The sequence below is a fragment of the Dunckerocampus dactyliophorus genome, chromosome 12, assembly GCF_027744805.1.
Source record: "Dunckerocampus dactyliophorus isolate RoL2022-P2 chromosome 12, RoL_Ddac_1.1, whole genome shotgun sequence".
In the NCBI taxonomy this organism is placed as follows: Eukaryota; Metazoa; Chordata; class Actinopteri; order Syngnathiformes; family Syngnathidae; genus Dunckerocampus; species Dunckerocampus dactyliophorus.
The window spans coordinates 1,425,744-1,437,500 of NC_072830.1; the positions used below are offsets into that span (position 1 = coordinate 1,425,744).

At 45.2% G+C, this 11,757-nt stretch overlaps 1 protein-coding gene across 10 annotated transcripts in view; it reads right to left on the bottom strand.

Moving 5' to 3' along the window:
- Positions 1 to 11,757, bottom strand: part of robo1 (roundabout, axon guidance receptor, homolog 1 (Drosophila)) — a 263,507-nt gene that overhangs the window by 26,727 nt on the left and 225,023 nt on the right. For all 10 annotated transcript variants that reach the window (XM_054794930.1, XM_054794923.1, XM_054794932.1 and 7 more), the window contains 8 exons: positions 11,741 to 11,757; positions 11,500 to 11,671; positions 10,143 to 10,342; positions 6,161 to 6,242; positions 5,887 to 6,055; positions 4,928 to 5,094; positions 4,733 to 4,854; positions 1,065 to 1,293 (listed from right to left, as the gene is read on the bottom strand). The exon at positions 11,741 to 11,757 is cut by the window's right edge and continues 108 nt beyond it. In XM_054794930.1, coding sequence (XP_054650905.1) covers positions 1,065 to 1,293; positions 4,733 to 4,854; positions 4,928 to 5,094; positions 5,887 to 6,055; positions 6,161 to 6,242; positions 10,143 to 10,342; positions 11,500 to 11,671; positions 11,741 to 11,757 — 1,158 coding nt within the window. The remainder of the gene's footprint in view (positions 1 to 1,064; positions 1,294 to 4,732; positions 4,855 to 4,927; positions 5,095 to 5,886; positions 6,056 to 6,160; positions 6,243 to 10,142; positions 10,343 to 11,499; positions 11,672 to 11,740) is intronic.

The following is an 11,757-nucleotide window of genomic DNA, read 5'->3' on the forward strand; positions in this document are numbered from 1 at the left end:
ACCAGTGTAGAATACTACACATAATTGCAACATCTCGGTATTCGTCTTCTCAATGCCTCATATTTGTATTTTAGTTTATTTAGCCGTTTTTATGCTTGAAAATGCTTCATTTAGGCAGAAATTACATACAAATATGCATATTTTTTGACTAATAATAGGCCATATTCGACCACAAAACAGCTATCCTTTATGAATGAATGTATTTTGGAAAACAGTGACAGGGTGAAGCGCAAAATTCGAAGCAAGAAGTGGCGAGGGATTACTTTATTTTTGAAATCTCTCCCATCTTGCTGTGTTTGTTTTATTTTGAAGTGATGACGTTTATGATGACGCTTTTGCAGAGCTGCTGGGAATGTGAATCAGTCTTGGAGATAAAGAAAGCATCTGTCCATCTCTCCTGCCTATTTCTGTTAGTAATTGTTTGGCTTCATCCTTTAGAACCGCTAGTACAGTCACACTTGGCTGCGTTGCACGGGTGCACGTATGGGTGCGTGCGCATGCACTCTCCAGGTGTGAACTGGACCCAAGCACGGTTTGATCGTCCTTGTGTGAGTACGCCTGTTATTTAAACTGAAGGATGAATGCAAGCTAAAGGATGTAAACATCCTGAGTGGGTGAACTGAAAACGAGTCATTTTTTTCCTCCCTGCTGCCAAGAGAACTTAACGTTTGCGGCGATCAAAGGAGGAAAAAGATCAAAATGTAAACCAGTAAACACTCTGCGGGCACATTTTTCTCGACAGTCTGCCGCAGATTAAAATGTGCAGCTACGTGCCTAGCTAGCGCCACACCCTGCGTGTTGTATATGAGCTTCCATAGGGCCCGTTTTAAAGCGCTCAACTTCCCACACTAGCATGCATGAATGTTGCACATTTCACCATAATCCCCCCCCCCCCGCCGCTGCCTGGTGTGAACAGCTGTTGTCTGCTCGCACACAAGCAAGCTGTGCATATAAAATAGTGTAAACATGAAAACACGCGTGCACGCATGCAAGCATTAAAGCGCTAAAGCACACACACACACACCCACACACACACACACACACACACACACACACACACACACCTTCCTCCAGGGTTCGGCCAATTTTGACATCGCTGTCGGTGCCCTGGAATTCGTTGAAGAAGGGCCGGACTTTGAACTCATACGTGACGCCTTTGCGCAGCTGCGGCACGACGGCGGTGTCCTCGCCGGGCGTGCGCACCTCGAATACGGCCCAGTCGCTCCGTTGCCCTTCTGGTGAGGGGCGGTACATCACCTTGTAACCCTGGATGTACTGCGACTGCTGCTCCACCTGGTGGACGGAACAAAAATAGGGCCATGTTAGCATGAGACTGTCAGCTAAGTTGTAAAGTGTGTGATGCCTACAGGGTGGAGTTACACTCCGATGACTGGTTGACAGAAGAAGGTGTTTTTTGTTACTTTTATTTTTACTGTAAGGTGTAAATCTCGCGCCATAACTCGTTCGCACATCTGCAGCAGGTCACCAAGGCCAACAGCCTCTAGCATGTTAGAACAAGGCGGGTAAGGGAAGTCGGCAAGTCAGATCCGTAACGTTGGGACTTGCCTTACCCGCCTGTCTCACTATGCATGGCGACTAATTACAAAAGACGTTTTCTGCATGACTTTTCTTACGTTTACTGTAGTTTTTCGTCATTTGGGTGTTGAAAATAAGTCCTAAGAAGACATGGTAACAAACAACAACAACAACAGAGGATACAGAAAGAAGACCCACTGTAGCCAAGTGGAGACTGTGGGCAGCGAGACAATGTAGCCAAGTGGAGACTGTGGAGTGTAGTATTGCAGTTTCCAGTTAGCATGTGGGTGTTTATTTTTGTCGTTTCTTCCCCGGTGTTTCCAAATTTTACAACGACTGTGATGAATGTTGTTTTACAAGAAAGGGTACCTGAACCAGTACTAGAAATAGTACCTGCTGGTACCGTCAACAGCAAGCAGTGCCTAAGCCAGAGAAGTTCATTCTAGCTAGCAACCTAAAGCGCTTGATGGAAAAATAGCTTCAGGGTGGAAAAAGATAGTCATTGCACAGTAGCATCCCAAAACCGCAAGAGCAGTACACCTAAGAATCTGCTGGCCCACCGTGCCAGCTTGTCACGCGACCATGCGTGTCTACATCGCTCGTTTTCAACTGCCTGTCAATGCGCCACTTTGGCATTTTGGAGTGGTGTAGCCATTTGCACAAACCGCACTATGATGAGGTCATTGGACAGAGGTTCCTGGAAGTCTGGAGCTGGTTAAAGAAGGATCAGGCCGCCAGTGCGGCACACTCTCCCATGTACCGTGCGGCAACTTGAGATATGCTTCATTGTAAGGCGAGTCCTTCTGTTAGTTTAATTAAAGTAGCTTTATGATCGGCAGTTACCACCGGGCTAATATCCTCGTAAGTCCCGCTGGAAGGTTTGCAGAGCTGCTTTTAAAACATGCTATCCTGTAAAATAAGCTGCCAGCTCAGGTGGCTATGATTAGCCTGAAAGCACAAAACAAAGGAACACATAAAACCAATAAAGCCGACATTGGAAAAAGATTTAGCGCCCAGAAACGCAGGAATTGTGGGAATTATGGCTTGTCTGGAGCATTCTGTGTTCACGGTGCTGTACGTTACTCTCTATGTATGGTTCACTCTTGTTAGAATTGCCAGTACACTGCTGGCCCAGTAGTTACGTATTATCGCTGGTGTAGTCATTCACAACTGCTTATACTGTATAGTACTTACAGCGTACTTATTTATACATGTACAGCCTCTTTTCCACATACAATGCTGCGGCTATACGGCGTATATGCTACATACACTCAACAAAAATATAAACGCAACACTTTTGTTTTTGCTCCCATTTTTTATGAGATGAAGTCAAAGATGTGAAACTTTCCCACATGCACAATATCACCATTCCTCTCAGATGTTGTTGACAAATGTGTCTAAATGTATGATAGGGAGCGCTTCTCCTTTGCTGAGATCATCCATCCCACCTCACAGGTGTGCATGTCAACATGCTGATTACACACCACGATTAGTGCACAGGTGTGCCTTAGACTGCCCACAATAAAATGCCCCTCTGAAATGTGCAGTAGCTTAGCGCTGTACAGGTGCCTTTTACACCTTCACATCTGCGTATATAGTATGTATCAGAGGTGTGGACTCGAGTCACCTGACGTGGACTTGAGTCACAATTTTGATGAATTTGGACTTAACTTGACAAAATCATCAAAGACTTGCAACTCCACTTTGACATCAATGACTCGGGTTGACTCAGACTTTAGTCTGATGACTTGAAAATACTTGAGAATGAGTGTTGAGTAAAACAGTGGTTAGCGGTCAGAAGATCTTATCGACCGATATCACATTTTTATGCCAATATCGGGCCAATAATATCGGTGGGCCGAAATGATCAGACATCCCTAGTAAACATTAGAAAGATTGCTTTTGACTTATAAGGACTCAGAAATGACAGGCTTATGACTTTTGACCTGACTCAACCTGTCTTGACTTGACTTGAGACATGACTCAAGACTTGAGGTGAAAGACTTACTTGAGACTTAAAAACACTGCCTTGCTCCCACCTCTGGTATTTACTGAGTACTGGCTCGGAGTGCAGTTTCTCCGATCGCCGTGCACGTAGATCTGTTTTTTTTAGATTGGGATACTGAGATGCTGAGAAGCACTGAAATTCTTCACCATTTTTCATCTGTTTATTTGTCTAACTCTTCTTTTTATTCACTCACTACTCCCACATTTCTCAACCACTTCAAACCATTCCAACAACAACATGTTCATCGCACTCGGGACCTGCAGGCTATCTATCATGACCTTTCTAGCAATTCCCTACTTTTCCAACAATTTTGTATGTTTTGTGATATTTTTCCCATTGGAAATGAACGGACAGTTTCAACGCTGCCCCCTATTGGTGGAAAGGTATTGTACATCTAACATGAATAACATCTTGCTTATCCTGTGCACCATAGCATGGTCCAGGTCTGACAGGGGTCGTCTCCTGACCTGATGGTTTCTGGTTGGATCCAGACTTCAGCACGTGTCGAGGACAATCGTACATTTCAGTTCAGCTTCAGCTTCACACGCAATTTCTACTGAAATGTCTTCATCTCGTTACTACGTGCTGTGAAACTTTCATTTCCCAGTTGCAGGACTAATAAAGACTTATTCTATTCTATTCTATTCTATTCTATTCTATTCTATTCTATTCTATTCTGCTCTACTCGAGGTGACAAGCCAACTGGGAAACAGTGTTTGCAAACAAGGTACGGAGGTATTCTAAGCTTATTTTTGGGCAGGTGTAAGCTTCTTCTCCTCTCCTCCCACCTTTAACATCTGCAAGCCATTTCCACTTCGGAGTTGGCCGCCTCCTTCTTCTCACTAATATTATTTTAACAGGCGTCCGCTGTTTTCAATCTGAGAGGGCACAGCCTGGCAGGCTGCAGTACGGTATCCCCCAATAGGGTTTTTTTCAGGTGGCCCATGCCGCACATCGTAGCTCAAAAGCGAAAGCCAGACGGACTCTCAAAGCACTCGTCCTGTGCTCTGTTAGCTGGCCGCCGTCCGCAACGTCCTTCCTGTGCGAGCTGCCAGGACATTAGCACTTTAGCTCGGCTCAGCGCTCTGACAAATTGACCGTCGGCACATAATTTCATGAAGCTCTGAGCCCGCTCTGGCAGTGACCCGTGCGACTGAATGTGTGCGTGGGGCTGAAAGTCACACTCACCGTCCACTGCACCCTGATGGAGGACGATGACAGGATGGTGGGATTGTGCAGGTGGATGACAACCTCCCCCAGTTCCCTCTGGATCTGACGGTGGTCCACGCCCTGACTGGTGGGAGGGATATCTGCGTGGGAACAACATTAAAAGTCTAAAACTATTTTGCGGGGACAAACAAAAGGCAGAGAAGTTCTTCTTACCCTGTGTTTTCACAGCATCAGTGATGGGACTGGGGTCGCTGAGTCCGTAGGCGTTGGCTGCCCGCACTAAGAAGAGGTAGACGGCACTGGGCCTCAAGCCCTTCAGTACAAAGGATTCTGTTTTCACGTGCTCTGCAAGTGTCTGCCAGCTGCTCCCGGACGCGTGACTGTGGACACAACACAAAACGATGAAGAATACATTGTTACAACCACTGACAATAATATATACAATAATATTGTCTGTACTCCTTACCCTGTTCATGGATACACAGAAACAGCTGGAGCCTATCCCAGCTGACTTTTGACTGTGGAAAGCCAACTACATACTGGATTGTTCAGCACTCAATCAAAAAGAGATTGAGAAGGAATGTATCCCGCGCCAACAGCGTGATCTTTGGTGATCAGCTGGATCATTGGTCAGAACCCGCAGACTCAAACTTACAATTCAAGACTCTATCTTGGAATTTTGGACGATTTTATGTGGTATGCATCTGCAAAATTAGCAGCAGTTACAAAGAAAGGAGCTTAATCAAGATGTGATCCAGATTGCACATATGGCAGAACTTGGAAAATCCATGTTGGAATGCTGAAATCTCACCGGATCAGGTTGTGATCATTTTGGAATGATCAGATTACATTGTTTTCCCTTGGAATCAGAGGGAAATCTAGATTTGGATCAAACATAAGCTCCCTTTTTTTAAGATCCTAGATTGCAGTCATTGCAGCATTAGCCCTTTTACACCGCCTGCTTTTTCCTGCATGAAAGGCACTGACATGGAACGGGGCGAAGTAGACACCCTGCCAGTACGACGGAGACAACATTAGCGCTGTAACAGAGGTGGGATGGCACCTACGGAAAGGGCAATGCTAGGACTTGCCAACAAAGCTTCCTGCGGGATCTCTGTGCGAAAAGAGGCTACTGATGTTTTAGGTTGCAAAAGTTTGGTAGAGGTCTTCACCTAAAAGCTTCTATGATGTAGGAGGTGGGCGTGGCTCCAGCATTGAGGTTCGGCTTCCAGGAAAGCGTAACAGAAGTCCGGGTAACATCCGTGACCTCGGGTCTGGAGGGGGCACTCGGTATCAGGTTTGGGTCAGTGGGTCTGTTTGGCTGGACGGGAATTCCAAACTCTGGATGGAGGAAGAAAATGAAAAGTTTATCAGCATTTCCCGATCCTATTCCTCTTCCCTAACACTGAACTGTACCTACGTGTCACAAAACAATGTTTAAATTACCTTGGACTTCCAAATGGGCTTTCCACGAGGCCTCCCCGCCAGGAGTTGAGGCGATGCAGGTGTAGGCGCCGGAGTCACTCAGCTGGAAGAAGAAGACATTTGTACAAATCAAAATGATTTGTTCACGTCTGCCATTGTTTCCTTTTCTCCTCCCACAGCATCTCTGCCATGTGCTTATTGACACTGTGACAGTGTAGCAGGCAGCTGGCGCTGCCTCGTCATCGCAACATCATTTCTTACAGAGCAGACGCCAAACAGCTTATTCCGTATATCTACTTACCCCCCCACCCATGAAGGGAGCCGAACAGATGTGACTTGATGTGATGAAGGTGCAAAACACAGCAGCTACTTCCATTAGCTTCATTTTTTATGACGCCTTATGGCTGAGTTTATTAACTAAGAGAAGCCAAAGTCACACTGGGACTCTAATACGTAACGGAATCTGCATTCCCTTTATGGCTGTAGCTCGGGGGGCCCTTACATACGCTGTTTTGAAGTGAAAAGTGTCGTTTTGGCTGATTGTTTATACAGAGCAATGTGGTTTCACAGTCTCTCAGCACAAACTTGAAAAATTCAATTGTACAATTTTGCTGCATTGGCTCAAGTGATAAAAAAACAAAAACACAAAAAACCCAAAAGAAAATACAAATTAATTGCACATTATCATTGCATTAAGCAAATTCATGAATATATAAATAAACAATACAACAATTCCACAAAAATACTTTATACAATAATAAAATAAAGAAATAAATACATGAATATATTAAAATGACACAAATAATTACAAAAAAATCACAAATGCAGTAAATTGCACTCAATTTGTTTCACAGAATTATACAATATAAATAAAATAAATCCAGTACAATATACAAAATTAATACATTTAAATAGCATAAATATATATATATATTTTTTATCTCAAATGCAGTACAGTAATCCCTCATTTATCGCGGTTAATTGGTTATAGACCCTACTGTGATAAATGAATTTCATTGAAGTCGGATTCCTTACTTATAAATCAAATATCTTCATAGTCAGAGCATAGAAAACCTGTTTACGACCTTCTAAGTGCAGCTTTTAACATTATTAGAGCCCGCCAGACATGAAATAACCACCCTTTTGCCACCTTTACACTTGCATTACCCAATATAGAAGACAGAGTAAGACAAAATAAGACATCTAAGCATAAATAAGACACAATATAGACACAAACGTTAGCATTGGGAGAGTTCCTTGTTGTTCTTTTTTTAACTTCCGGTTTCTGTCCAGCATGTCCTATGGCGGCTAACGTCTCATCTACGTAACATGACTGGTATCATTAGGGACCAGTGTAGAATGCTACATATCATACCGTCTTTGAATGTGTCTTCTGAATGCCTTATGTTCGTATTTTAGCTCCATAAGCCATTTTTATGCTTGAAAATGCTTAATTTAAGGAAAAAATGTACCGTAAATGATATGTATTATATGTATAAGATGCAGTAAATCAAGTAAATGCATTATGGGAAAAAGTTAAAAGATTTTTTTTAATTTTAAACCCGTATTGGTACTTGCATTGTACAGGTATATTTCTTAGGTACCTTTTGAGTGTTAAGTTGCTGTGTGATGAGTTTAGCGTTCGTTGTAAGATGAGGCCGTGAGCCAGGCTGTCACTGACGAATGACCTTCTGCGATTTCCAACAGGTTGACAATAGTGATGGAAATATCGGCTCTTTTTAGTGAGCCGATTCTTTTGGCTCATATTTGGCTCCCAAGTGGCTCCGCAAATTTTTTGGGTTCTGAGGAGCCACTATGTGTATTGTGTAAAGTAAATTAGTCATGTAAAAAATACATGATATCAAATGTTTATTATTTAAATGGCCTTATTTACACCTCAATGAGCAGCAAAAACAATGTTATATTATAAATAAAATACAAAAACAAAGACCCATCTCAAATGAAGTCAAAATAGGGTCAACTCTCTTCATGCAAATTTCTCACAAACGAATCGGCTCAAAGAGCACCGCCGTGTGTGTTTAACCCCGCCCCTCCCCCTGCTCAGTGTGGACACAGAGATGCCGCCTCACATCTTGACCAATGACAAAAAATATTCCTAAAAATGTTTGGATTGGCACTTATGTGTGGATCTGCACCAAAATCTCAATCCATGTGTAGACGTTCGGTAAAGGCCTCATACGACACGTTTGCAGTGGGAGTGGCTCAAACAAATAATGGAAGTGTAGGAGGAGTACTGCATCAGACACTCATGGCTGCCGGGCAAAACAGTCAATGATTTGTGTGCGTGTTACGCCATCAACCCAGGGGGTGTGCATACCACTTGGAGAAACCACATGAATAAAATCAATTACCTCACACGTCAAACCGTCTTCATGAAAACACCATCCGAGAGAAATGACACCTTCATTAATAGAAAGTGCGAGGCCAGTTTCCGCACTTACAGTGTGTAAGTGCTATGTGGGACGCAGACGCCCCCCCCCATGCCACCGTCCTTCCCCGCTCTGCTCTCACCACACGTCCAATCACACTGCAATCTTGTCTAACCACAAGACATGCCGGCAGTCATCACAACGCCGCAAACTGACGTGAACTCTGACCCAGTGACGCCGCCGTCTTTGTGTGTGTGTGTTTTAGCGGTGCTCACGTATGCTCGCTTGCACACAACAGCTTCACACAAAAGCCGCCAGGCTAGCTGACTGACAGCGAGTGCAGAGTCAAGCCTGCGACGATTGAGTGGCGGCCCGCTGAGGCTGCTGCTGGCAGGGAACACGTTTTATTTGCAAACCTGCCGGGATTTCCCAGCATGTCACGGAGGTGAGACACGCACGTTTGAGATGATTTCTTTTTTTTTAGATATTAAGTTTCAAGTCTAGAGATGAATACACCTACGGTCGTGAGCTTTGGGTCGTGACCAAAAGGACAAGATGGCGGGCACAAGCGGCCGAAATGAGTTTTCTCCGTATGGTGGCTGCGCTCTCCCTAAGAGATAAGGTGAGAAGTAGAACTGCAGCTCCTTCTCATTGAGAGGAGCCAGATGAGGCGGCTCGAGCATCTGATCAGGATGCCTCCCGGACGCCTCCCTGGGGAGGTGTTCAGGCCACATCCAACTGGTAGAAGGCCTCGGGGAAGACCCAGGACACATTGGAGAGACTATGTCTCTCAACTGGTCTCGGGATCTGCCAGGAGGAACTGGACAAAGTGGCAGAGGAGAGGGAAGTCTGGGCTTCCCTGCTTTGATGGATGGATGGATGGATGGATGGATGGATGGATGGATGGATGGACACTAATACATGCAAACCTACAGGGGGTGGCAACCAACTTGTCCCCAAGCGAGGCAGAGCTTTTCTTCCTTCCTCTCACCTACTTGAAAAAAACCATCTCAGATGTTCTTGCCTCAGAGGAACAAAGAAGGAGATACTGTATGATGCTAATTTGAAGATTAAGGAATAGAACAGCTTTTGTTTATTGCAATTGAACAGTTTTAAATTTTTCCTCCAATTTTGCCTTAAAAAATATTTTTCCCAAAAAAAGAGTTTCCGTCTTATATTCAGGGTCATCTTATGTTTGTGTCAACATGCCATATTCACTTAAGACGGTAGAAAATAGCAGAGAAAGCAGCAACAAGACGAGAAGAAGAAGTGTCTTAATGATGAAACATCAACTGGTCTAGTTCACGTACACAAAATGAAATGGAACAATGGAACACAACCTGAGGCTCTGAGCTCCACCACTACTCTACGATGACAAATGAGCACCTCTAGTATACTGTTTTTGTTATACGAGCATGTCAAAGCAGCTGAAGCATCCCTCCCAAGGTAGCTGAGTGCAGACGTGCTGAGACGCTACTTTGGCCAGCCTGGGGAACCTCGCTCCATTCACTTACAGTAGCACGCTGAAGTCTTACCTACAATTTTGACCTGTTTAGGCAGCAAACTAGCAGATATCTTGAATGATATCTTAACAATTTCCGCCATTGTCTCACCTTGGCGTATCGTATCTGCAGCGCACCCGTGTCCAGCTGCTTGACTCGAGAGTCGTGGGTGGACACCAACACCCCGTCCTTTCTCCACAGAATGGTAGGACTGCCCGATGCCACGCAGGTGAGGACCACTGTGCCGTCCACCGCAACCGTCTGATTGGTCGGCCCCTGGCGGATGACCGGAGGAGGGCGGTCTGACACGACTGTGCCAAGAAAGAGTCAAAAAAAGAAATGGAGTAATTACGTGGGCGAGATGAAAAGAGGGTGTTGATGTTGTGCGAGGAAACACACCCAGGCTAGCGGCGAGGCGAGCGTGGGAGAGGGAACCGATCCATCTTTAAGAACTGAAGGCAATTTTCAAATCATTTCTCAGCAGGTATTCGAGGAGGTATACAGCAAAAAGAGCACAATTCAAATCAAACAGCTCGGATGTAAGCGATGCTTCTGATTGGCTGTGAGGCTGCTGCTTGTCTGCTGATGTCTGTATGTGTATTTTGCTTTAAAATGTAAGCGGTGGAGTTAAATGATATTCTCTTGATAACTGCTTCATCCCATCTGCAGCATCCATGAATCATTATGTTGTGCTAACGGGTCTGATGATTGTTATTATTCCGAGCGCTATTGATGACCACTGCTGTCAGCTCCAGCAACAAAGATGTTATGAGGGGCCAATCCAATACCTAACACACACATGCAATTGTGTGTGCACACGTGGGGCTCCACCGCTGCGTCTTTGCTTTTTGTGGCGGGGATGCTGCAATTACTAAAACACTGTCAGCATGACCTGTAATTACCAGATCTGCCTGCGGAGCAGTGCTGGCCTCCTCACTTTAATAACTGTTATTATTATCATCCAGAGAGCAAGACAGACAAAGGAGACGTGCAGAGCATACTGTTGTCAGGCTCCAACAAGGAAGAACATTTTACTAAATGAAGGGAGGAATGGAGGTGCACTGTAGATGAAATAACAACAGCTCGGATCTCTGTGGGGAATAAAGCCAAGTTTTAGTCCAGCACGGCTGACATGGACCGGCTAGCAACGCAATTAGGGGGACCCGATCCAGACCGCAACACGCAGCCACAGTCTTGCAATGGTTGACAGCAGCAAGCCAGCCATGGAATACTGAAGGAGACATTAGCCGGCGAAAGCCAAATAATGAGCCACGGTCTGGGTGAGGAGGCACCAGAGAGTCTCCACCTCTGGCAAGCTCGGGCCAAAACCTCACAAGCCTCCGTTTTGGATATTAATATGCTCCGCAGCAGAGGCTTTAACCTCATTACTGGGAATATTTATGCACTCCAGTCTCCAGTGCCAATGATTCTCAAATTCACAGTGTTCCAGTAGAGGAGGGTGGCCTACCGTCTGTGACCTCCAGCAGGGCCTTGGTGATGACGCTGCCGGCAATGTTGAGGGCCTGGCAGCTGTAGTAGCCCACGTCGGAGCGCTCGGCGTCAGTGATGGTTAGGTCTCCCGTCTGGGACACGGAGAAGCGGCTGGCGGGTTGGGGTGGTTGGTAGGAAAACAGCAGGTTCTGTAGGGGAGTCAAACTGATCAGATACACGGAGACGAGACTGTGCCCGGTATTTCAAAGGACCTTTACCTGGCTTCCTTCTCGCT